The 27,830-nt window shown below is 44.5% G+C and overlaps 1 protein-coding gene across 1 annotated transcript in view; it reads right to left on the bottom strand.

The window, feature by feature from the left end:
• LOC144691581 (uncharacterized) overlaps positions 1 to 19,972 on the bottom strand; it is a 63,730-nt gene extending 43,758 nt beyond the window's left edge. Inside the window, exon 1 of the mRNA XM_078559794.1 lies at positions 19,845 to 19,972. Coding sequence (XP_078415920.1) covers positions 19,845 to 19,963 — 119 coding nt within the window. The 5' untranslated portion in view covers positions 19,964 to 19,972. The remainder of the gene's footprint in view (positions 1 to 19,844) is intronic.
• Between the last annotated feature and the right edge of the window lie 7,858 nt (positions 19,973 to 27,830).

Here is a 27,830-nt window from a genome sequence, read left to right as displayed (position 1 = left end):
TGCTATTAGAGAACAATGGTACCAGGTAAATGCCATTACCTGCCATCAACTAATACAATCAAGAAGCCTGGTTACCCAATATAATGGCACAAAGGACATATCATCAATACAATACACTTAAGGAATTATTCAACCACCACAGACAATAGCACTGGAACAGGTTCATTCAAAGCCTCATTAACTTTGGGGCCAGGTGCTGTTACTGTGCTATTACTGTGTCACCTCAAACAGCAGGAGAATTGCTCAAACAATGAGAACTCATAATATTTAAAACAAAAACAGAATTACCTGGAAAAACTCAGCAGGTCTGGCAGCATCGGTGGAGAAGAAATCAGTTAACCCTTCTGCCGAAGGGTCATGAGGACTCGAAACATTAACTGATTTCTTCTCCACCGATGCTGCCAGACCTGCTGAGTTTTTCCAGGTAATTCTGTTTTTGTTTTGGATTTCCAGCATCCGCAGTAGCTTTTAGCTTTTTGTTTTTATCTCATAATATTTATCTGGATACAACTACCAGGAAAACCCTGTATTGTTTCAACCAGCAGGAGCTGATGACATTTGTTAGGACATTGTGTGGAATCAACTAATGGACGTGGGAACAGCAGGAAATATGTTTTGACATGTCCCAGTTAAATTATTATAAAAGCAGAGCAGATCTGAGCATCTGGGCTGCAGTTAAGAAGGGGAGTCAGGAAGGGTCAACCTGGCTTGCGGACCTACAGTTTTCACCAGAAAGACCAGCCATGTTGGGGATTGGAAGTGTTTTCAGCCATATTGTGGTGATACTGGCCTAAATGTTTTGGGCTGCAGTCAGAAGAAGGGTCGGGTTTGGTCACTTTGACTCAGGCCTACAGTCAACATCGGACAGACCAGCCGTGTTGAGGATTGTAAGTTTCAGCCAAATCGTAATGATATTGGTCTGAGCGTTTTGTGAGGGTTTGGGGCGAAAACTTGCTGGTTTTTTGCAGGTATCTTGCAACTTGTTTCCGCCATATCTTGGTGACATTGGTCTGAGGGGTTTTTTTTCTTAAGGTTTCAGGACAGGATATGGCATTTTGCCCGTGTTTTTGTAAGTTTTAACTGAGTTGTGGTGACTTTGTGTCAGTTACTGGGAAATGGTTGTTTTAAATTTTGAGTTTTGTACTGTTATGGGCGATTCAATAAGCAATTGTGAGTTATCAGAAGAAACTAGTCTCGGTCATTCTGTTCAAGCCATACACTTGTGAATCTGGTATCATGAACTTGAGTGTGGGGAGGGTCTCGGAGGGAAAAGGGGAACCTCTACATGCAACCCCTACCGGAAGTGTATGCATGTGATGCAAATGACATTTTGGTACTGAAAATGCACCCATAGTGCCAAAAATGCAGATGCAACTGAATTTTTCAGCCCTTTTCCAGCCCAATTCCTGAGCCATAAGTCCTGCTCTTTCACTCCTTTCACAGTCCAGACTGATTCTGAGCCACTGACCTGGACTGCAGCCAGCACCCAAACTCTCTGCCTCCACACACAGCTATGCCAGACCCAAAACACAGCTTCAGTCTAAACCTTTACCCATACCTGCTGCCCTCACACTGGCTTCAAACCTGAAAGTCTTACATCCACAGCCTACCACAAATCCCCAGACATGGAATGTAACCCAGGCTGCAGCTACATTCAGATGTGGCTTTTCCTCGTCCCACCAGGTCCATAGTCTGGTCTTAGACCTGCCCCCCTAAATAATGACAGAGCTGACACACTAGCAGTTTATCTTTTACCTATCGAACACAAGAATTAGGAACAGGAGTAGTCTATCCGGCCCCTCAAGTCTGTTCTGTCATTCGATAAAATCATTGCTGGTCTGATTATGGCCTCAACTCCACTTTCCTGTCTGTCCCCTATAACCCTTGACTCTTTTGTCAATGAAAATATTCAAAGCTGAATTAGATTTTTGAATGACCCAGCCTCCACTGCTCTCTGGGAAAGAGAATTCCACAGCCCAACTATCCTCTGAGAGAAAAAATCTCTCCTCGTCTTAGTCTAAGGCAGTGGCGGGTCTATAGGTATGCAGGGCTCTTAGTGATATTCGCAAGCTCTGCAAGCCTTTAAAAAGTAGCGTAAATTATCCAAAGGAGAACAATGATAATATTGCAATAAAAATATTGAGAATAGAGTTAATAAGTCAAAATTACAGATAAAAACAGAAATCTATTAACAACAGAATTAAATCTATTGATGGCAAGGAATATATTTAGTTCTTAATCCTGATAAATATCCTGTCTCCTTTGCTGGCTTCAGTCAACTGACATCAAATGGTTTTGCAAAATTCAACTGCCAGTCCTAGGTGGGTAAGGGACTCTAACTTAAACTGCTCAGAATTGTCAGATTTGGAAGGCCCAAAAATGGATGATGTGAGAAACAGACAATTCACATTCTGGTAGGACATTCTCTTCTGGCTTTAGGTTCAACGCACAACGTTGGTGCTTAAAGAATAGAAGTTTAAAAAGAAAAAGAAAGTCTTGCATTTATACAGCACTCGTTACGCCCACTGGACATCTGAAAGCTCTTCACAGCCAATTAAATGCTTTTTAAAGTAAAGTCACCATTGTAATGTAGGAAACACAGCAGCCAATTTGTGCTCAGCACACTCCCACAAACAGAAATATGATCATTTCCAGATTATCTGTTTTTTTGTGACATTGATTGAGTTATAAATATTGGCCAGAACACTGGGGATACTCCCCTGCTCTTCTTTGAAATAATGCTAATTAAAGGGATCTTTTACATTCATCTGAGCAGGCAGATGGGACCTCAGTTTAATGTCTCATCCAAAAGACAGCACCTCTGACAGTGCAATGCTCCCTCAGCGCTGCACTGGACTGTCATCCCTGATTTCTGTGCTCAAGCCCTGGAGTGGAAACTCTTTCGAGTTATCAACAGTCACAGATTGCAACTCTTTCGAGTACAATCACAGTTCTTGGTTTTCCGAGAGTGGGACATGAACCCACAACCCTCTGATTCAAAGGCGAGGGTGCTATGAACTGAGCCACAGCTGACACCCCCTGGAGTGGAAACTCTTTTCGAGTTACCAACAGTCACAGATTGCAACTTCTTTCGAGTACAATCACAGTTCTTGGTTTTCCAGGAGTGGGACATGAACCCACAACCCTCTGATTCAAAGGCGAGGGTGCTATGAACTGAGCCACAGCTGACACCTCCTGGAGTGGAAACTCTTTTCGAGTTACCAACAGTCACAGATTGCAACTTCTTTCGATTACAATCACAGTTCTTGGTTTTCCAGGAGTGGGTCATGAACCCACAACCCTCTGATTCAAAGGCGAGGGTGCTATGAACTGAGCCACAGCTGACACCTCCTGGAGTGGAACTTGAACCTTATAATTCAGACCAAATCAGTCACAGCTGACACGCATTGCTGAATGCACTGTTTGATACTGAGATACTTCAGAGTACATCAGAATATGTGCAATTACAAGATAACTGACAAAAATGAACTATGTCAAAATAATTTTTATAACACCTAAGTGAAGCTTGCAATTACTTTATTGCACTTACTCCTATCAAATTGGACAGTGCATATCCTGCATACAGCATCCTGGAACAGCACTAAAAGTAAGCAGAAATACTCAACTGAAAAACCTCTCAGATTTACAAAAATGTTCTTTTTCCACAATGCCCAATTCAGACTAGCAAATTTTGCAGCTAAAGTATCCCCCATTGAGACAGCAAACGTTTCTGAATAAACATGAATATGTTGCACCTGATAACATCAGCTGCACATGCAATTGCAAGAGTATTATTTGTGCAGAATCCCCTCTGTCAATTATTTAGGCTAAGCTGCAAGCAAACGAAAACCACAGCCCAAAACAGATGCCATTGTGAGTACTTAGCAATGTTTGCACCAGCAGCATTTTAGCTACATTCTTTCCTCGTTTAAAAAATGCTTTAAGGGGTTTTCCCTTCTTCCACTACTCCCCGACTCTAATCATTCTATTTTTCAAACTTTGAAATTATTGGGATAATTTTGAAATCAGTCTAATCTCCACATTAAGAACATTTAAAATACTCAATTCAATATCAAAAATACAGCCAAATGTTGCAATGTAAGAAACTCTTTGCCATACTAATGTAACCTTAACTCCCTCTGTGTCCACTCACACACTTGCTTTGGCTGCTGCTATGGGCAGCACTTCTAGAACCTTCTCTGACCTTGTCGCCCCCTTCCCTCCTGTCTCTACCCTTTTCATGTAACCCAGTCATGTCACCTTTCATTTACTTTGCTCCCTAATTCCTACCCTTTCCTATTCCTCTGCTTTCCAGTTTTCTGTCCTAGGCTGGATATGCCTACTGTTTCTATCTGTATTTGTCTCAGTATTCTCCAAAGAGCCCATTAAGTCATCCATCACTGTCTCCTTATGAGCAGCATCCCCAAATGCCCCAACCACCTCCCTGACTGCCGTTCCCACACAGGTCAACAACCTCCTTTGCATTCTGCTCATCCCATTCACTATTTCCCCCTTGTAGTCTGCCAATGATCATTGCACGTCTCTACATTTCCTTCTAGAATGTCAATTCAATTACAAACAGGGCTCTTGCTATTCATGATCTTACTGTGGATAATTATTGCACTGGCATAATGCTTTTGATGGAAGCTTAGCTCCTGGATGACAACATCCTGCCTTACTGAAGCCTTCACATCTGGCTATACATTCTGCCAACTGCTCTGCCGAAATTGCTGTGGTGATGGTGTAGACCTTGTCATCAAATCACACCTTAGTCTTTTGCCCCTACTCTTCTGGCACACCTTGTTTCACACCTCTTGTCTCTCCAAAATGTCTTTGTTCTCTATCATCCTCTCAAACCCATTTGCCACAATACACCTGCAACTGTCCATCAATCACTCCCTCAGCTTCACTTTTTATGCCCTTGTTCTCAATAAATCTGATACACCCTCCCAACTCCGTCTCTCACCTGGCAAGATCTTTGCTCCTAATATCCAAAGTTTGCAAATGAACCTATTTGGCGCACAACTGGTTTAACCATCCATCATAAGATTTGGCTGGACCACAACAAGAACTGTTGGGCCTTGGTCCTTCTGCTAAAACTGCTCCCTACTCCAGAATCATCCTGAAATGTAAAGATAATCCCTGGCTCATCTTCACTATCAACCACATCCTTTCAATCCCTCTCCCCTACCCATCCTCCATCACCCCAAATTGTGAGCACCTCGTGGACTTTCTTGTCATTAAAATTGAGAGCATCCAGTCTGTTCGCTTTCCTCCCAGACCCCACAGCTCTTTCTCCATCAAGCTAAAGTGCCCTCATGGTTACTGCTTGTCCTCACCTGACCGCCATCTTTCAATAATTTCTCGCCCATCACCTGTCATGCCCTCCCTGGGCTAATCTCATCCTTGGAACCCACTTAATGCTCTGTTTTTTTATTCATTATCGGGATTTAAGCGCCACAGGCAATGACAGCATTTAGCACCCATTCTTAATTGTCCTTGATCCCATTGCTGCTTAACTGCTGACCACAAAGGTTCCCTCCCTGGTCAACACAGGTTCCTTAGCATTTAAAAGCTAAACAGGCAGCCCTTATGGCAGGTGATCATGGATTAACCCATAAACCCTTGAATCAAAGTAAACCGAGATCTGGTAACTCTCAAACACAAGGGAGAGTTAAAAGGGAAGATAGAGAAAGCTGAGACAGGCTGGAAAGAAAAGGGGAATAATGAAGGGAAGGCAGAACAGAAGGGAAGGCAGAACAGTACTGAACTTTTAAAAGAAGAAACACCAACAGGAGACAAGTGGAAAACAGCCTTGCGTGTTTCCAGTGTGAGAAACCAGGCCACTTAAAAGAAAATTGTTGGCATACAAAGAGGCCCACAGGCAGTCCCACTGCCAAACCAGTATCAGTGACCATGAAAGTGGTCACCTTGTGTTCAGGCATGGATGCTGCCAGAGTAACTACCCGGAGTTTGTATTTAAGAGAAAGATGATCCTTAATTGGTTAAATGAGCAGGAAAAGGAGATCAGCATTCTCCGAGACACTGGCTGTTTACAAACTTGCTAGTGGGGAATTCGTATTAAAGAATTCCCACCCAAAAGCAGAGTAAGTTCCAGTGTATTAATAAAGGGACTCACAGGACAGAGTGTAGAGGTGCCACTGGTAAAAATTTACTTGCAGATTGACCTCATTATGGGACTAGTAACAGTGGGTATAATATCAGGGCCGAATTTTCCCAAATTTGCACTAAGTGCGGTAGTGTGCGGGCAAAATGGCGATCCACCCGCCGACAGCGATGGCAGGTTTTCATACCATATTGTCCCAAGCCCGCCACATTACTTACACATTCGCAGGAAACACGCAGTTTCCATGGTGGGCGGGGCCTCATTCTCCTGTCATCACCCCGACGTTGCATCACGCCAGCCGCCATGTTTAAAAGGCAGCCGCCAGCATAGCGCTCATCGCCACCAGCTCACCACCGCTGCTGGGAGACACGGCCAGCAAAAGTAAAAAGACCGCAGGCCCTGCTTCAACCACAGCTCACTCAAGCAACTGCCAGATGCCATGGAAGCCCACCGGGACGTCCTGTACCCCCACTCCGGCCGCAGGATGGGCAGCAACGTGACCAATCAAACTTGGGAGGCGGTGGCAGTAGTAGCCAGCACCAATGCCCTTCAGAAGACGACAGCCACCCAGTGCCTCAAGAGGAAGAATGATCTCCTCCGTTCCGCCAGGGTAAGCCACTCCTCATCACTCTCAACTCACACACTCACAAACCCATCACACATCCACAGGGCCCTCACTCACTGCCAATTCAAGGGACATCACCATTCACTCTCTCACACTCACTGTCATTCTCCTCATCCTGTCCATGGGACCATTCGCCATCCACACAGGCCAGGCATATTTATCATCTGGCCTGGCAGGCGTCCTGCTTACACTTTCTCCATCTCTATCCATGCAGGACAAGCTGGCACACAACAAGAGCATGAGGTTGCAGACCAGTGGCAGAATGCCCGAAATCAAAGTCCTCATAGACTTTGAAATTAGAGCCATCCAGCTGGCCGGCCACAATCTAGACCGGTCCTATGTTGAGGGTGAGGTCAGCGCTGCTCTACCAAGTGAGGATCCAGCAGTGCAACATCCATCAGACAACCACGCTGTGAGTGATGTGTCCTCTTTCACAGGCCACTGCCATGCACTAATTATCTCTCCTTGCTTTCGCAGGCACATCTGCCAAACAGCCGGCAAGAGTCCATGACCCAGAGCCTCCAATCAAGCCCCAAAGAAACCTCTGGAGAGGAATCTGGAAGCACCCTCTCTGAAGTCCCGTCACAGCGCTCACCCACACCCTCCACCAGCACAGAGACACACACCTCGGTGGGACCTAGCTTTACAGTAGCCCCGGGATCACAATCTGGTGAGCATATCACACTGTCTGATCCACAGCCAGCGGAGGCAGGGACTTCCCAGGTCCTCGGCACTCGGAGGACTGCTGGAGGCCAGAACGTTGCTGAGTCTGAGTCAGATGACAAGTCTCTGGACTCGGTTATGTCACAGTTACTGGAGCTTCAAAGGCAAGCTCGAGAACATCATGAGGGGATGTCCACTGCACTCTTCAGATCACAAGGCATGATGGAGGAGTCTTCTGCCTTCAGGCTGAGGTGATAGAGCCGGTATGCCAATGCACCAAGGTCAACATTGGTAGGATGTCGGGTCCCATGGAGACCTTGGTCCAGGACGTCACTCCTGCACTGCTGCACGGGCTCAATTCCATCGCTGATGCCATAGTTGGCCTCCAACAGCGTGTATGCGAGACGGATGCTGGACAGCTCAATTTCACTCCAGCTACCCCTGTTCCTCAAGGAGTCAGCCTGGGGCTCCCAGGCACCCACAGGGAGGAGGATCAGCAGGTGCACACCCTGGGGCCATCCATCCAAGTGACTCCGACAGTGTCCAGCCAATCAAACTCCCCTCTACCTGTGACCTCAGCAGCTCCAGCTCCACAGGCCGAGGGAGGTGCCACTGCCACACAGCAGGACCCCGAAAGCAGGCCAGGGCCCTCCAAGTCTCAGTCCTCCAAAGGACACCCACCAAAGTCATCACAGACAGGGCATCACAGTCAGCAGACTGCCTCCACCTCCGCTGTGGATGCCCGGGGAGCAACAAGACGTAGCGGCAGGGTTAGGACAGTTAAGGAGAATTAGTTGCACAGCCTGGGCATGGGTTTTAATCACTTGTACATACTGTTCACTATTGTCAATAAATTCCCAAGAATGTCTCCCTACCTATAGCTCCTTGTCCTGATGAGCAGTGTTCTTGTCACTCAGATGTGAAACCTTTCTGCACAAGATAAAGGCAGGTGTCTCAGTCCAGGGCCTCTTCCCTGTGCTCTGTGCAGCCTTCAAACTAAAGTGATTGTCCAGCTTCACAGTCCCTGGAAACATTACTGATGCCTGCACCTTGGCGGTGCTTGTCATTGCTGCCAGAATGTAGTGGGCAGGAGCTACAGAGTTCTCTCATTCTCTCTGTGTGCTCTCAGCACCTTTAAGGAGGGGGTGACCCCCATCTCTTCAGCATCTGTGGCCACTGATGCTGTGCTCCAGCTCCTGAAGGGCTGAGGTGCTGAAGGCAGACAAAGCATCAGATGCTTCTGAAGTTTCATGGCTGCGTCTCTATGATATGACCCTGATCACAGAGCGCAAGCAAGCTACCCTCAGCCAGACAGGAGCTAGACCTTCTCAGAGGATATGTGAAGATTTATGGAGTGTCCTCACTGCATGTTGTCATCATTCTCCTGCAATCAAGTGACTATTAGAACCTCCATTGCATCTCCATGACAGGAGCATTCTCACAGAGGGTATCCGTGCTGCCATAAGACAGACTGGAATCAAACATTCACACATGCGATGTGAGGATCTGTGAGGACACCTCACTGCATGTCGTCATTAACCTCCACAAATCTAGCAGCTATGAGATCCTCCCAAGCACACCAGCCTCGTCTAGCTAGTGAAAGGTCCTCATCAATCATCGTCACCTCCAGGGACCTCTTTACTCTCATCCCCGTCGGCATCCTCTTCATCAGAGGAAATGTGCAGCTCCTCCATCTCCTCCTCAGCTAGCTCATCTCCCCATTGGATCACCTGGTTATAAAGGGCACAGCAGACCACGACGATGCATGACACCCTCTGTGGACTGTATTGCAGGGCTCCACCAGAATGGTCCAGGCACTGGAACCCCATCTTCAGCATCCTGATGATCTGCTCCACCAAGTTGCGAGCTGCAGCATGAGCCTCATTATACTGTCACTCTGCTGCAGTCAGAGGCCGCCGTACGGGTGACATCAGCCACGGCCTCTGTGGGTAGCCTTGTCCCTGAGGAGTCATCCCTGCAGCTTCTGTGGACCCTGGAAGACTCCAGGGATCTGTGACTGACTGAGGATGTAGGCGTTGTGCACACTCCCTGAAAACTGCGCGCACACCTGCTGGATGTGTTTCTTGTGGTCACATACCAGCTGCACATTCAGTGAGTGGAATCCCTTGCAGTTGATGTAGTTCACCGACTGTAGCAGCTGAGACCTGAGTGTCACATGGGTGCAGTCAATCGGACCCTGCACCTGTGGGAACTCCGAGATCCGGGAGAATCCAATCGCTCTTGCATCTTGGCTCTCCTGGTCGAGGGCGAAATGTATAAAGTTGTGTGCCATGGAGAAGATGTCATCCATGACCTCATGGATGCATTTGTGGGTGGCGGATTGTGATATCCCACAGAGGTCACCTGTGGAGCCCTGAAAGGAGCCACTGGCATAGAAATTGAGCGCCGTGGTCACTTTCACAGCCACTGGCAGTGGGTGCCATCCATGTCCCCATTGGCGCCAAGTCCTGCAGTAAGTGGCAGATGTGAGTGACCAGTTCCCTAGACATGCGCAGTCATCGGCGACACTAGTTCTCGGTCATCTGCAGGAATTACAGGCGGCGTCTATAGACCCTGTGTGTCGCTAGGCGCCGACCAGCCACGGCTTGCTGTCGCCCCTGGACAGTGTGTGCGGGAGCCCCTGCTGCCCCTTCATGAGGATGCTGCTCTTGCCTTTGTGCGGCCAGGTGCCTCAGTCACTCTCTCCTCCATCTTCTTTATTCTCTTAGGCCATCAGGCATACAGCTAGGTCGCCAGGATCCATGATCCTGATGTGGTCCTCCTGCAGCATGAAAGAGAGAGAGAGAGACGTGGTTATCATGGGTATACTTAGCACCTTTCCTGGCCCTGTGTGACCGCCCCTTAATGCTTCCCGGTGAGCGCTGGTCACTCTTCGGATGGCCAGAGATGAGTGCGCTGCATGGCTGCCCTGTCAACCTGGGGGACACTGGTCCAAACCAGGATGGTGAGATTGCAAGGGGCTATGAGCGCCTCCAGCATTGACTGCTACGTGACCAGCATTGGCGAGGAGATTGTACAACGTGTGCAGTCCAACTGGTCGCAGACTCGCAGTCTGTGCCAGGGGGCATGGGGGATTGTGGGGGGGGTGGGGTAAGGTCTGGAGTGCTTGGCGGCACTTTGGTGCCTTCACATTGGTTGCGTAGGCAGGCAGTCTAGGAGCCCGAACCCAATCATATCACTGTGGCTGCACCTGATTTGTCTTAGTTGCAGAGGAATAGCCAGTTTATTATGTATCCCTACTGCGTGGCCACTTCCCTCACCTACCCTGACCCCCACCTCAATTTCTTGTGAGTGGGATCCAATGCCATGGCAGCAGTTGCCCCCCACTGACAACAGTCGCCTCTGTGGTAGGGCAGCACTTCACCCCGGCGCCCCTGAAGCCTGCAAAGCAACAGGCGACCCTGGCGAGCTCTGCAGAACGATGCTGTTCACTCACCTCCAGTTCCCCCAAAGTGCAGACCGCCAAGTGCACGTCGCTTGTGTGCTGTTGTGAAACACATCAATGTGCTTTCCCGCCGATGTGGACGGACGATCTGGCGGCGGTCCAAGAGCCTGGCGGGATGGTCTTTTAATGATACGCGGATGTATTACAATGAGCTCCCCGATGACCATTGGCGGGAAACACGGCCCACCGTAGGCAGGTTGAGCCTTCCCACCATCATGAAATAAATCGTGCCATATTGTCCACGCACGACACCTATCATGCCTGCTGCTAGTGGGCACGGAAAATTCTGCCCTCAAGCTTACCCTTGCAAGGAGTTGACATTTTGCTGGAAAATGTACTGGCAGGCTGGAGGGTAATATCCCCAAAAAGTCAAGGACAGTCCAGAGAGGCTTGTTACCAGGATGCATTTTTTTGAAAAAAGATACATTTACTAATTCTTCTTTTTCTGGCTAGCTTTTAAAAAGCTATAGACTGTAGTCATTTTAAGACAATTGAGGGTTGCCAGCCAGCTACAATATTCAAACTTGCTTCCCACCAAGTGGGATGAAAAGGAACAGATACCCAAATCCTTTGGGGAATGTGAAAGACCTCATTTCTTGTTGGCTTATGCACCACCCTGAAACTTATCAAAATTTTCTGAGATGAGACATTAAAATGCAATTACCTAGCCGTAGACATGGGCTAATCAAATTCCTCTGGAATAGACAGCCTGCAGGATTTAAGAACTGTTTACCAAGCCAGAGGGCAGAATTTTCGGGTCGGCAAGCGGGGGCAGGGCCCACTCACCAACACGTACAATGACGTGTGGTGACCTTGGGCAGGCCTCCCGACATCACCGCACGTCATTCAGATTTTTAGTTCGGCAGGCACGCACCCGAGTCGGCTGCGCGCCCGCCAAACTGTCAAAGGCCTATTATGGCCACTTAAATATCAATTAAAACAATAAACTGAGCTGCCCATCCATCCTTAAGGCTGGCGGGCAGGCGAAGAGCCCAGGCGGCCTTCGCATTTATCATGGAACCTCATCCATGGGCGGAATGAGGTTCCATGAAGATATTTAAAGTTTTACAAAAAATTTTAATAACAATCACAAACATGTCCCAGCTCGTGTGACATTTTCACATAAGGGGACATGTCTTAAATTTTTTTCTTTATTAAAATTTTCGGAACTTAAACTAATCTGCGCTCCTTCACGCACATGCGCGAACAAGCACACTCCCCGACTCAGGCAACCCCCCCGCCCGCACAGGCAGCGCTCAGCGCTTCTGGACGCGCGTCATGCTGGGCGGACCTTAATTGGCCGCGCCCGCTCCCACCCAGCCCCACCCGCCCCCCACCCCCCCCCCCCCCCCCCCCCCCCCCCCCCCCCCCCTCAACGGGGAGAAAATTCTCCCCAGAGAGATGAGAGATGAAAGATCAGAATGCTGTACTGAAAGGCTGCAAAGAAATCTCCACCAAGCAATTACACTGAGGAAGATAACTGAACAAAACAGCCATAATGTGAAATCACCACCTCAGGACCAGCCAAAAGACAGTTAACCTTATGTTCCTTTATTTTATCTTCTTCATGCACTGTATAAAATCTTTAATCTCTTATTCTATTATCTGTATTGGTGTGTGTTTGGGCCCAGGAAATGTGTGTGACCTATGAATGATGGTTGCGATTTATCTAGTTCTTTCCTTAATTCAGGAAGTAGTTTCAATAAACTTATCTTGTTCTTTGTTTAAACTCGGAAGACCTGTCTGACTAATTCTTTATAATCTGAAAGCATACATATTGGGACTCCTGCAGTATTGGCAATGCACATCCCCACTATATTCACAAAAAACCCTGTTACGGTCAGATCTAGAATAGTAGAATAGGGGAGGCATTTTTACAGCTCCTCACATGGTTGTAAAAGGCTGAAAAAGCCAGAAGAAGCCAGCAGAGTTCTGCAGGGGTGCAGAAAGCTGAACAAGGTCAAGAGGCCCTGCAAGAGGCAATAGAACCTGTGAGGGTTGAAGAGGGTAAGGAAAAGCCACTTGAGTCAACAGAGACCAGCACTAAGCCAGTAGTATTAGAAAGAAATAAAAGTGAACCTGTTGAGCTAAAGAAGGCAGCAATCAGGCCAACAGTGTTAGGAAAGGCAAAGATAGAAACCAAGGAAGTTAAAAGGTCGAAGCTAGGCTAGTAGTGTTAAAAGAGGTCAAGGAGGGACACATGGAGTTTAAAAAAGATGAAGGGAGTGACCCAGACATTGGGTTGGCAGACACTTTCATTTCAAATTTAAATGAGGACCAGAGAAGTTCCCAAGCAAGCAAGGTGACCTTGAGGGAGACGCCCCATTTAGTTGATGAGCCATGGTAGGGTACAGCAGGAGCTGAATAGACACCTGTGGGCAGTAAAGTTGCAGAGGACATGGAGCAGATTAAGAGAAAACCCTTTCCCAAGAAAAAAGAGAAAGGGAGGCAAACATACCCCAAAATGGACACAACTTGCGGAAACCACAAGAGGTATAACAGGGAAATCCAAGAGGAGTTACCCACTGGTAAATCAAGTGAACGAGCTCAAATTTTAAACCCCAACAAACCCAGCAATGCAGATGCTAAGTCCAGTCCAAGTGAGGTGCAGGAAGCAAGTCCAGACAGTGTACCGGGGCTTAAAATCAAATTACAACCTACTGACTTCCTAGAAATCAGATTTGTAAAAATGCCAGGTTTGAGCAATTAAATCCATGGGTTATAGAGGCGGTCCGGGGAGAGTTAAAGCAGATCAGAGCAGACCAGGCTAGCAGAATTTGCATAGCAAGAGCAATTCTGTTAAACAGCCTCTGGGCAGCATCAATTGGAGTTACAGAATCTCCCTGCCCCGACGAGTGACCAGCAACCTGCGAGTTAATAGCAATGTATAAAAAAACAAGACCCTTTAGATAATACCTAATCTGAAAATAAAGAAGGGAACAGGCACAGGGGTTCTGACATAATATTATCCTTTATGTCTGACTCCAACTGAACAAAGAAAGCTCAGAATCCTGATGCAGAACTAATCATTTCCAATCAATATATGTTTTGTTTGTAAATACCACCCGAAAGGAAAAAAGCTACATGACAGCATGTTCTCCAGATTCTCACCGCAGTTTAGAATTATCTGGGTACCAAACCTAAAACAGAGTATAGCCATAACAATAAGGTTAAACGTGAGATGGGTGTGCATGTTTTTGCTTTTTTTGTTGAATGTTGCACCTGCTTTTGTCAGAATGTACCCCTAAACAGCAAGGGCAATAAGGCCTCAGACTTCCTGACTCCAGGTTACAAAGTAACAAGTAACAAAGGAGAAGTCAAAAAACTGATTATGCACAAGGAAAGCGCTAGGAACCCTTTTCTGCCTCTATTGTTTGTTGATGATTTTAACCATAGGAGGTAAAAACTCATTCATAAATATCAACAGAATATCAATTGTTTTCCATCATGTATCAATGGCCAATCATTGCATCACTGAAACTCTTTGATTTTGGAAAGTCTTTTATTACAAAAATAAAAACAAAAAACTACTGCGGATGCTGGAAATCCAAAACAAAAACAGAATCACCTGGAAAAACTCAGCAGGTCTGGCAGCATCGGCGGAGAAGAAAAGAGTTGACGTTGGGTCATGAGGACTCGAAACGTCAACTCTTTTCTTCTCCGCTGATGCTGCCAGACCTGCTGAGTTTTTCCAGGTAATTCTGTTTTTGTTTTTTATTACAAAACCCTGCCGGCTTTGGGGCAGTCTGGAGAAGTAACGCTGAAAGGCTGCAAAAAGGTTGCTTGTCTCTCTATCTCTCAACTAAAGTGAACCCTGCCTGCTTATATCGTGCTGTGGACAGCACACAGAGATATTCTAAAGAAGACTTCAAAATCAATATAGAGTTTCCAGAAAAAAAACAAGGACTACAGCTTTAAGAGCTGCCTCAGCTACAAACAACAGAGAGGGATTCATAATCAGTAAACTCTTTATATATTTTCTTTTTATCGTTAATTTGGCCAAAAGTTAACCTCTGCTACTTTGTAACTTGTATTTTGCATGTGTGCGTGTGTGTGTTTGTTGCGATGGTCAGGACACTTTTCCCTTTTTCTAATATTTTAATATCTTTATCCGGGTGAGTTTTTAACAATAAAAAATGATCTCTTACTCGTTTAAACTCATGAAAACCTGTCAGACTGAGTTCTTTGCAAACAGCACATAACTAGTTAAGTACATATACTGAATTTACACATTCATCCTTATAAATTTCAAAATACCCTGTTACAATCAACTGAGGAATGGGAAAAAAGGAGTCCTTGCACTCGTCCTCCTTTGGTCGTAACATGATACACTTATTAGTCAATTGGGAGTCACTGCATTTGCACGATATTTGTGTGTTGCATTTGAGTTCTAACGGCAACTATGTATTTCCATGTAAGATCTGGACTTTCTTTAAAATGGTTTTAGACACTACTGCCTTCATGGAAATCTTTGACCACTGTGTTTCCTTTTGCGAGAGGGTGGAAAGGAAATAAAATATTTTCAACATTGGCATGAAACACGATCATGTGTTCCAATGCAGTTGTATTATTTATATCAACGTATCTTGTTTTTGCATGCAAATAACATCCAAATTGCCAAATGATTATTTCCACGTTGACAGCATGCCTCTGAAGCCAATGTTACTGTCAGTGGATCAGCCCAACGCAAAGCAGTCCAATTCAAGATGTGGGTGAAGAAAGAAGCAGTTTTCAAAGAGATTCAAAACCAACCATTTTAATGGAAAATGCAGATCTCACTGTGCTACATTTGGATATGTAACTCAGCCTTTTTTTTCCCCCAATACATAAGTGGATGCAGCTGTGAAACTAAAATTTCCGGCGATAGTGTCTGAACACTGAATCCAGAACCTTAAAAGTAGTGACAACAGAAAGTAACTGTGAAGAATATAGATAGCTTTTAAGTCAACATTGGGATATTTGATGACAGTATTACTTAGGCTTACAACATTGGCTAGAATCTTGATTCACCTTATTGTGGAACTTCCCTCTTAGTGGTACACATGATCTTATAGCAAGGCCTCAAAGGACTGAATGGCCTACTCCTGCTCCTATTTCTTGTGTTCTTATGTTCTCAAAGCGTTTAATCTATTTCTATCAACTAAAGCAGACTTTCAAGATGATGTAGAATGATTAAGAATCAATAAAGTCAGCATTCACTGCCAATTTTAAAAACTTTTTTGGGTCCCATTTGTGGCATCAGAAACAGGGAAACATTAAGGTGGGAGAAACTGAGCCCAGAAATCAAGGTAAATCTGGAGAAAATCGATATACATTTGAACATCCCTAAAAAACCATGGGAATAAAAAGAAAAAGACTAAAAAGGTATTCATCGCTATCATATAATGCAACTCTACTGCAGCATATCTTAGACACATTGTTAGGCTCAAACTTATCACTATTGCCCAATCCAAAAACCATGTTGTTGCTGAAAATAGCAGAAATTGCTTACAATTATTTCAAAGCTGAGTTCTGTCCTGTAATTTAATTCACAACCTCCCAGTCCACACACACAGCTGGAATTTCCTATCAAAATTGTGTTCAGAGATGCTCATGCATTATATGCGTATTGTTAGCATGGCACAAACAACATATAGTGCATGTGTTGATATCGCAAATGCACCCTAAATATACATAGCATTTCTAGATCTGCGGACATGCCTGCATTCAATAGGAATTCTATTGTAAGGCCCCCTCCATTAAAACAGCAAACCTTGATAATCTATAGGATTTTAAGCTATAAATTTTACCAACTGATTTATAAGTGGCCACTGAAACCTTCTAATAGCGTCATACCTGATCACCCGATGCTGACAAAGCTTTTAGTCACCCATCCTAATATTTCCTTCTTTGGTTCGATGTTAATTTTTACCTTATTGTGCTTCTGTGAAGTGTCTCGGGACAGTTTCCTATGTTAAAGATGCTATATAAATGCAAGTTGTTACTGTAGCGCAAAAGCACCACGAGAAAATATTCTTAAAGATTTTCAGCAACCATTTTAAAAGTTAGGATGTGTAGATGTAGTCAGTGGAATCAGAAGAACAGATAGCCAGAGCAGAGCCTAATTAGACAGTAATACAAACAAGAGCATTTGTTTGTAGGGTTGGCTTTGTTTAGTACCATCTTATAGCACAGTACTACTGAGATTTTATTCTCTTGTGCTTCATTTTTCTAGTTTCTGACAGCATAAGACACCAAAGATTAATTGCAGAACCTGGCATATTACAGATGAAAGCAATCAAACTGTATCCATGCAAAATTCTGTTGCAGTACTGAAGAGTAATCTAATGTTCAGCCTCTCACAGCACACCAATATATTAATATAATTATGTTAGCTTGAGGCAGCAAGGCAGAGAGGCATACTGGATACAAAGACTGAACAAGAAAAACAGAGAGCCAGAAAAACAAAGGCAGAAAAAGAGAAATAAATACGAGTAAAACAGAAGTTATTATTTCTAAATACTAAGTTTGGATCACAATATTTGACCAGTTTTATTACTTCTTCATGTGTTTTCTGGTGTACTGCTATCCAACTAGGTACACAGGAAAAGCATCAAGAAAATACAGGGGAAGTATGACAATGACTTTGGGTCACTGAATCCACCTGCTTAAACCGGTTAGAACTGTATGTCAACTACTTATCGCCGCTAACATCTTAGGCACCAAAAGATTTTTTTCAGTTTTCAAGAAATACAATTTAATTTTGTCTGATGAATATTTTCTTCTGGTGACATATGGAAAAACAATTAGCTTTGCATTTCCTATATTGAACGCTGTAAGCAAAATTAGAAAAATGCACAAAATTAAAGGACATTTTGACATTGTACTCTTCAAATCAGTTTCAAAAACGTAATTTAGTTATATTGTTATTGGAATGCAACATTAGTTCTGAACAAATTTGTCAAACATAGCACATCTTGTGCATCAGTTTCCCCTAGAATTAATTTCATATTCTTAAATTCACACTAGATATAATATGGGTCTATAATTTATTCTCTTTGCTATTCTCCCAAGTCATCAGATGCTTCTTGATGATCAAGCTAATTTTAATTTTATGAACTAATTTAAAATAAGGTAAGCAGGCTGGAGAATACACAGTGTGTGCCATACAACACTTTCATCAAACTTGGTGGTTTGGGACTAAAAGAATTGGTGTGCTTTCATGAGACACTCACTTCATTAGCCTGAAATTTGCATAGTTGCTCATTGTCTAAAATAAGTGTGTGTTTTTCCTTCTATTGCCTTAAAGAACTGGAGGATATGGAGGTTAAATATATAAAACAAACTTTCAGATATTATTCCCTGAGTGTTCCTAAAACTTATATTTATCCATAACAAACAAATTGTTAGAATACTTTAAATGACTGGCCCTGAAGTTACTCGGTAGTTATGTTGACATGCTCCCACTGTAACTCTGGCAGGAGACTAGCAGAACCAGGGAATGGTCTAAGACCATTCTGCCATAGTGCACCGAGGGGCTGGAAAAGGTATAGATCCCTCGGGCTGTATGACTCACAATAAATGTATGTAGTGAATACTAAATATATCATAACTGTATTGAAGCAACGCAGAGTGCAACATGATGTATGTCGATAACTCCAATCCCATTGCACTGTCTGACTGTCTGTAATGACCATATTGAAATGACTGTAAAATTCACCTCGTGATCCGTGTGTAGGAGTTGAAAATGACTATACTTTTTATGATGGTCATTTAGAAATGTTTTGTAATGTTCTTCCAGATATTTTATGAAGTATATTTTTCAAAAAAAAAGCAGAACCAGGGAAATGCCAAGGACCCAGGTTTCCCCCTTGTCTAGGGGTTTTCTTTTAGACATGAAAGGTCCAGAACTTCTGACCTTACAAGGAAAATGACAGGCTGGGGGTAGAGTGTTGGCACAGTACAGACAGCTGGTAAGCTTAGTTAGGTCAGATATTCCAGCCCCCGCAGGGCCCAAGACAGACATGCAACCTGGAGCCTTACAGGACCCTGCATGCTCAGTGGGCAAATCACACCCGTGCCACAAGAGAGTTGCCCTTGGCAGCCTAGAATCCAAGGGCATGGAGTAAGCAGGTGTCAGAGATGTGTCTAAAATGGTGCTGGTGCTCACCTGCCCCAATCATATAGTGCACCCTCCTACTGACTGCAAGTTTGGGTATAAGCCTGGCGTAACCCTCAATATTGCACTCCAAAGAAATTTTGGGCATCCATTAAATTATTTTTATTGCATTTTTTTCTGCCATTCATAATTAGAAGATGATCAATAAAAATGGTAATGCTGTGCTAACCAATCTGTGTAAAAATAGGTAAAGTTTAAAGCGCATTTATACTGAGGGGTGTAATTGAAGCCAGATGTACAGTACTCCTGGCAATGACAATCTAAGGAATCCAGCCTAACGCCCAATGGTATCTGAGATTCACATTTACATACATTACTCGAAATGCCTGTTTTCACTTACAACTAAATGCAGAGAGCCACATTCCCTCACTTTGAGCTGCATGAATCACATGTTTTCAACCTCCAACAGCCTTTAGTTGGAGCGGCATCAAGAAACATGATAAATAGGGGAATAGTGTTGGCAGGATGCTAGCTGGAGTCCCAACTGTCTCCCTCTCTGTCAGTAAAGGCCCCACCTTTTCAAAGCAACTCCTAACTTTTCAGCATATTAATTTTGCCCGCATTTTATGGGTCGGTTATGCGCCGTTCAAAGAGACTTTCTTTCTAAAACCAAGTGAACTGCATGGTATCTACTGTGGTGCCGCACTGTCGTTTCCCACACTGGGTTCAAGTCTAACAAAAAAAAAACGGTCTCGATCAAAATTTCATTTTAAAGGTATAAATAAGACATCTGACCAAGGCTGTAGTCTATTGAGTTGTGAGTCTTTTACTCTTTGTTGGCTAACATTGCACTTCTTGTACTCACTTCTCTGTTTTCTTGCAACAATTTCCCATATTGCTCGGATCTGTCACAGGGGCTGCTGCTGAACACTGTCCCTCACAAACTGAAGCAGCAGCAGCTAGAAACACTGCACTAGCATGCATTAGACGGAAGTCATAGACGTGTCCGGAGTGGAGAGTTATATGTTGAATTAAGATAAGAGCGTCATTTCCTCTCATCTGTCAGTTTCGAACAGCAGTAAACGGTAGATAATGTTACTTGAGACGGTTTGATGTATGCTCCGATGCGTCTACGCAAAGCAACTTGTCTAATACCAGAACACGCTCTTAAAAAAAAACTTTTTTCAAGAGGCAACATGGTTTTGAAGATCAGTAAACGGTGGAAATACATATGTAGGGGAAAGGAAATGTGCTAGTGTAGAAAGTATTCCTCAGTGTTAGAGGTCTCTTTTCTCCTTACAAGGCCGGGTGAACTTCTGTGAATTATTACTAACACAAATCCGCAAATTAGAAGGAATACATAATGTATTGTTGTAAATATTATAAAGTGGGATTTCTCCCAATTCTGAATTCCTGAGTTTTTTTAATCTGATGACCTCAAATATTTTCGCAGGTTAAAAGGATATTGCCAGCAAGTGAAGCTTTTCGGAATGACTAGTAAGCAAATTAATTCCTCGTTCCCACACTGCAGAAAGAGTCTAATTTCATTTCTGAAATAGCTATTTATAATTTATTTAGGGTTTCCTGCTGCGAGATTAAATAAATCTTTTAAGGAGAAATGGCAATATTAGCGAGATCCTTGCTGAGATATTCAATCCTGAGCCATTAACTTGAAGCGCCCACTCAAGTCAAAAAAACAAGCACAATATAAGCTGTTCCAACATGTGCCACGGGAGATAGTCGACATATACTAATGAATTCGTATCTCCAGGATAGAAGTATTCAGCCAAACTGATCTATGTTAGCATCTATGTTCCACACAAATATCCTCCTGCTCTAATTCCACCCTTCCTCCCTATACTTCTATTCGCTACTCCCTCAAGCCTTAAATCTATAAAACCATCAGCTTCAACCTACCACATCCTCAACAGTCTATGTGTAAAGAAATTCTCCTAAATTATTTACATTAGTAATGATCTTATATTCATACCCCTTTATCATGGACTCACCCACAAGTGGAAATAATCTCCACATCCTCTCTATCATATTTCACAATTTGAAAGACCTCAATCAGATTGAGGTCCTCCTAGTCCTCTCTTTTCCAAAGGAAAGAGCTCCAGTTTACTCAATCTTCAGTGAGAGTTACAACCTTCCAATTCTGATAATATATATCCTTGTAAATCTTTTCTGCACTTTCTCCAGTGCTTCAATATCCTGGGGAATCCAGAACTACATACAGTACTCTAGGTATGCTCAAATCGAGTTCTATATACATTTAACATTTAAATCCCTGTGTTTGTAATCTTACTAAAGCCCTTCTGAAAGTCTATGCATACCACATCCATTGCGTTGCTGTCTCTTATTTCCCTTCCCTCTTCAAAGAATTCAATAAGGTTGGTTAAATTTAACCATCCTTTTGAAATCCATGCTGACTTTTTATTAGATTCTCTGTCTCCTTCTGTGTTTTTTCACTACCTTCCTTTTATTTATTTTGTGTTGTCTCTACATCTCATCTGTCTGTGACGTTTGTAAATGTTTTATTTTGTTGTTTTCCACAGTGGAAAACAAAGAATTACAATTCCAGCATGTGGAACACTATTGAAGTCGCCCTTAAAATAAAGAGACCTTTCATTTTAATCTAGTGTTTACAGCATTGCTATGAATGCTAGGATAGCTCCACCTACAACAATTTCTTCAGCAAAGGAAATACTGTCCAGATATAAGGGAAATGGAAATGTTTGGGTAGAAGACTTCTGCTGAATATGGGAAAGTTGGTTGATTTACTATATAAATACAACCATAACACAACACTGCACTTATAAGAAAGAACTTACATTTATATAGAACCTCATCACATCTCTCAAAATTAACACAAATGGCTTCACATAGGATGAATTAATCTTGAAAATTAAAAGTTTGTATGTGGATATTTTGTAACCTTAGAACGTAGTTGCACGTAATTTGGGATTCTTAAAAAGTCAAAGGATACAAAACTCAGTAAGAAGATGGATGCAGGGATCGTGATGCACGCCCATTGCATCTGATGCAGGAGGCATGCAAACTTCATGCTGCCTGCTCATTTACATGATTGCAGCATGCACCCGGTACCAAGCACATTGTTGAGTGGCTGCACACCTGAGCAAAGGGGTGCAAATTATGAGAGAAGAGCATGGGTTAAAGCTAGCAGCACAACTTAAAACCAGCTTGCACCACTTAAAGGGACATTCATTTTGATTGGAGCACATGCTGCAAGTGGTTGGGGAAGCCTGAAAGAAGAGTGAATATTGTGCAACATGAGAGAGAGAGTGCACTCCACGGTTTGCTGACACAGCACTCTATGCCTTCATGCAGGAGTTGGGCAGGAGGAGAGAAGTTTTCCATCCACCAGGTACCAGAGGCCCTCCAGACGGACACTGCCAAGGCTATGGGAACAGATAGCCATTGCAGTCAATGGCATCAAGCCATGAGGACCTGGATGTAGTTCCACAAGAAATTCAATGGCATCACATGAATGGTCAAGATCAGTGAATGCATCTTCAAATGCTATGTCCCACCAACTGCACCATTAGCCTCACAGCCCGCTCAATTTACCACACTCCCTTCGCTTGCATCTTCTTTCTCTCATCCTGCCTCCTTTGCATTCCACAACCTCTCCTTATTTACAAGCTGTAGATGGTGTAAGCATGTACCCCTTTATTTCACCCTCCGCTCACCAGAACTCTACCCTTGCGACTTTCTCCATTCAGATACCCAAGAGTTACCACCTGTCTTAGTGCTTCTTACACAGTGCTACCTGAGCAGCTTTGTCATGGCTTGTGGAAAATTGCTGATGTTCAGTGGGGGAGACTGAAGATCTTCATGTAGGACAGCCTCAAGTAGCTCTTGCCCTAGAAGACCCAGTTTTGGACTGCACCACCTTAGCATAGGCAGCAGCAGTCCAGCTGGCTAACAGGCAACAGCAAGCTCATTGGCAGAGTGGCAGTGGCAGCAGGACCAATGCTATCATCCTGAGATAGAATATCAGGTTTATGCTCTATATGCCACTGCCACGCCCCTAAGGCAGCACCTCCACAATCCTTGTCAGGCAGTACAGGAATTAGGTGGAAAAGCAGGAAGACAGTGGCAGAGATGAAGCACCAGCGCTCACTCTCACACTCCTAGGCAATGGTTACCAGCATTGAAAGGGAGAAACAAGATCTCACAGCAGTCCAGCAATTTCTCCTCCAACATATTTCTAGGATTGCTGAGGTGTTGCTATGATGGTCAGTATCAGAGGGAAGGTAAGGTGTGGGACTGTTGCTGAATGGGGAATTGGAGTTGTGCTCACTGCTACCATATTCAGATGAGTCCATCACAGACAGGCCAGTTGAAAAGGGACTATGCTGGTTCCTCCACCTTCCCTCCTCTTCCTCCTCTTCAGCTGCTCATTGTATACCTGGTGGCAAGGGCTGAGCCCTCAGGATGGGGAGGTTGTGCAGGATGCAGCAGACCACCCATAAATTCTGGTACATGCCCTGGAGGGTGCTAGAGACTCCGCCGGAGCAGACCAAGCAGTGGAAACATTGTTTAAGCACCCCAGTGTTCTGTTCGATTACATTTCATGTATCAGCATGGCTCTTGTTATTTGAATTCTGCCCATGTATGCACGGGTTAAGCACCAGAGTCATGAGCCAGGCAGTCAGTTGCCCAGTAACCACCTTCTAGTATCTCGTGGTGGCTCAAATGCTGATGCTACAGCAGACTGGCACAGAATATAGGCATTTTGATTGATGCCAAGATAGTGGGCATTGACCTACATGATATGCTGAGCAGTGTCATACAACAGTTGGACATTAAGTGAATGGAATCCTTTATGGTTATGGTGCATCATAAATTTACAAGCAGTACCTACAGAGTGTGATGTGAGTAGTCAGCGGCACCCTGCACCATGGGAAGCCGCATGCTAGCTGCATTTGCTTCGGTCTGGAAAGAATGAATACAATGTGTTCCCCTCCCTTCGTATTCAAGAGTAAAAGTGACCTGGCTTAAACAACCTGTGAGATGTTGGAGGCTTGCTCCAGCCTGGAAGGAGCTTGTCATGAAGAAGTTCAACTCCACAGTCATATCTACAGCTGCTGGCAATCCTTGAAGGCTGCAGGTCTGCCTGCAAGTACCTATTTAGAGAAATGGAGATGCCCCACACATTGGGCTGAATATTTTTAGCCCATTGGAGTGAGCTTGGAGGTGGGATGGGTCAGAATATTGCATCAGAAGGCACCGGAATGGAAGCTCAAAGTCTTCACGGCGGTCCGGGTATTGCGAAGGGCGGATGGCACAGAAGGGCATTGCACTTGCACGTGGAGGGCATGTTTAAAAGAAAAGTCACTAGGGATTTCAGATATTTTCAGACCTGCATTGAAACATGTGGCTTCACAGCCTCACCAGGTGTAAGGAGCCAGTGAGCAGGCAGGACCAGTTCTGGCTGCAAATAGCAGCCAAGGCGACTACTGGTGAGCATTGGCAGGGATAGTGGAACAGCGCAGGTTGTGGCTTAGACAATGGGAGAAGGCAGAAAGGTGTCAAAGCTGCAGGGGTATGTTGCCAGAGTGGCATATCAATGCCAGCACTTGTGTGGATGGAAGAAAGGGTGGAAAGAGGCCCCAAACGCTAAGTGAATCTACAGGCCATGGGCCTCATTCAGTCAGACTGAAGTTTTGGCTCCTCCAGTGAGAAGGATCATTATACAGGGAGAGAGCTGCAGCCACTGGTAGCAGGGCAGCAGCAACAGAGGAGCAACAGGAGCACCAGCCATGGCTGAGGATGGTGGTGAGAGGAATGGGGAAGAAGGATACAGAGGGGAATACAACCAGCCTCCTGTGTGAAGAAGTGGTTACCCACCAGAGAGGATCTACAGACCATGGCTCAGATGTGAGAGCAGCAGTGTCGGTGAAGGCTGCGCCTCTCCAGGGAATCCATCATAGAGCTTTGTACCATGCTGGAGTACAAGCTGAGCCCTATGGGAAGTGGTAGCCACCAGTGAAGGTCACCCTGGCATTGTATCATCTCTGTTCATGCTCAATGCCATGCTGCTGGTAAAAGAGATTAGAAATCACCGCACCCATGACTGGTAGCAATTGCTGTGAGCAGAACCTTTGCAGTCCAAACCATTGCCTTCACCATGTGTCACACCAACGCTCTAGGCTTCAGCAACTTTAAATAAAAGTTCAAACCCACCAAACATTTCAACTAACTCTGCAACAACCAGAAAACAATCAGCAGCTAACCTGAAAGTATTTGATGATGCCTTTAATAACACGAGTGCAGCATCCCTCCTGCTGCTGAATGTAAGTTCAGCTGTGTGAGGTTAAGGGGGAGCATTAATTAGAGTGTTGATGTCAAAAATGCTTTCTCTAGAATCAAATCAGCGTTACATGCTGACATGATCTGCTTCATATGAATGCCTTTGGGACACGCTCCACTAACAACCTCACCAAAATGACATCCAGTGTGGCCTGTACCAGAAGAGTGCTCACTTGGCTGTTGAACTCCCGTAATACTGAAAATACAGATGCTAATGCAACCTCAGTTTGCAGCCAAGTTGTCTGATATTTTCAGTGCGGTTCTGCAAAAAGTCCTAAAACAGTGAAAGTCATCAACAACTAGTGAAACCTGCCAATGGTGCTTCTCTGGAACAATTCATAACTTTCCCCATTTGTTAACTTTTTTATACGCTAACCAATTTCTTGTGATGATATTCATGGTAGCTCAGAAAATATGTTGCTCCAAACTGGCAGGAGCATTATATGATGTATGGCACAATGTATTCTTCTGTTCCTGAGGTGGAATTGTACCTTATATAATAGACTCATAGGTGTTTACAGCACAGAAGGAGGCCATTCGGCCCATTGTGTCCACGCTGGTCAACAAAGATCTGACTACACTAATCTCATTTTCCAGCGCTTGGCCCATAGCCCTGGAGGCAATGGCAATGCAAGTGAATATCTAAATACTTCTTAAATGTTACGTGAGTTTCTGACTCAACCACCCTTTCAGGCAGTGAGTTCCAGACTCCCACTTCCACTTCCCTTTGAATGAAAAAATTCTCAATTCCCCTCTTCGCCTTCTACCTCTTACCTTAAACCTATCCCCCCCTTGGTTATTGACCCCTCTACTAATGGAAAAAGTGTCTTCCTATCCATCCTAACTATACCCCTCATAATCTTATACACCTCTATCAGGTCCCCTCTCAGCCTTCGGTGCTCCAAGAAAACAACCCCAGCCTATCCAATCTTTCCTCAAAGCTCAGACCTTCCAGTCCAGGCAGCATCCTGGTAAATCTCCTCTGCACCTTCTCCAGTGCAATCACACCCTCCCTATAATGTGGTGACCAGAACTGCACGCAGTACTCCAGTTGTGACCTAACCAGCGTTTTATACAGTTCCAGCATAACCTCCCTGCTCTTGTATTTTATGCCTCGGCTAATAAAGGCAAGTATCCTATATGCCTTCTTAACCACCTTATCTACCTTCAGGGATCTATGGATATGCACACTAAGGTCCCTCTGATCTTCAGTACTATCCAGGGTCCTACTATTCATAGTGTAACTTGCCTTGTTAGCCCTCCACAAGTGCATTACCTCACACTTTTCCGGGTTGAACTCCATTTGCCACTGCTCTGCCCACCTGACCAGTCCATTGATATCCTCTTGCAGTTTTCGGCTATCCTCCTCACTATTCACCACCCTACCAATTTTCATGCCATCTGCAAACTTCTTGATCATACCCCCTACATTTAAGTCCAAATCATTTATGTACACCACAAACAGCAAGGGTCCCAGCACTGAGCCCTGCAGAACCCCACTGGAAAAAGACCTCCAGTCACAGAAACATCCCTCTACCATCACCCTCTGCTTCCTGCCTCTCAGGCAATTTTGGATCCAATGTGCCACTTTGCCTTGAATCCCATGAGCTCTTACTTTCTTGACCAGTCTGCCATGGGGGACCTTATCAAAAGCCTTGCTAAAGTCCTTGTAGACCACATCAAATGCATTACTCTCATCAACACTCCTGGTTACCTCCCCAAAAAATTCGATCAAATTTGTCGAACATGACCTTCCCTTAACAAACACATGCTGACTATCCCTGATTAACCCGTGTCTCTCTGAGTGCAGATATATTCTGTCCCTCAGAATTCTTTTTAGTAAGTTCCCCACCACCGAGGTTAGACTGACTGGCCGGTAAATTCATGGTCTATCCCTTTCTTTTTTAATAATGGGGCAATGTTAGCTGTTCTCTGGCACCTCACCTGTATCCAAAGAAGATTTAAAAACTGCTGCCATGGCCCCTGATATCCCTTGCCTCCCTCAACAGCCTGGAATGCATCTCATCTGGGCCGATTTATCCACTTTTAAGGCCACTAACCCGTTAGTACCTCTTCTCTCTCTATGTTAATTTCCTCTAATATTTCACCCTGATGTCTATACTTGCATCGTCCTTTTCCACTGTGAAGACCGGCACAGAGTATTCATTGAGGACTGCACCCATGTCTTCCAGGTCCTCACACAGGTTACCTCTACGGTCCCTAATTGGCCCTACTCTTTCCCTAGTTATTCTCTTGCTCTTTATATATTTACAAAACTCCTTTGGGTTTTCCTTTATTCTACCCACCAATGCTTTCTCATGCACTCTCTCAGCTTTCCTAATTTCCTTTTTAAGTGCCCCTCTGCACTTTTTATACTCCTCCAAGGACTCTGCCATATTGAGCCCTCGGTATCTGCCATAAGCTTCTCTTTTTTTCCTTAATCCTAACCTTTATGTCCCTTGATATACAGGGTTCTCCAGACTTGGTCACCCACTTTGTCTTTACGGAAACA

The sequence above is a fragment of the Cetorhinus maximus genome, chromosome 16 (assembly GCF_964194155.1).
Source record: "Cetorhinus maximus chromosome 16, sCetMax3.hap1.1, whole genome shotgun sequence".
Taxonomy (NCBI): Eukaryota; Metazoa; Chordata; class Chondrichthyes; order Lamniformes; family Cetorhinidae; genus Cetorhinus; species Cetorhinus maximus.
This window is presented reverse-complemented; position numbering and strand designations above follow the sequence as displayed.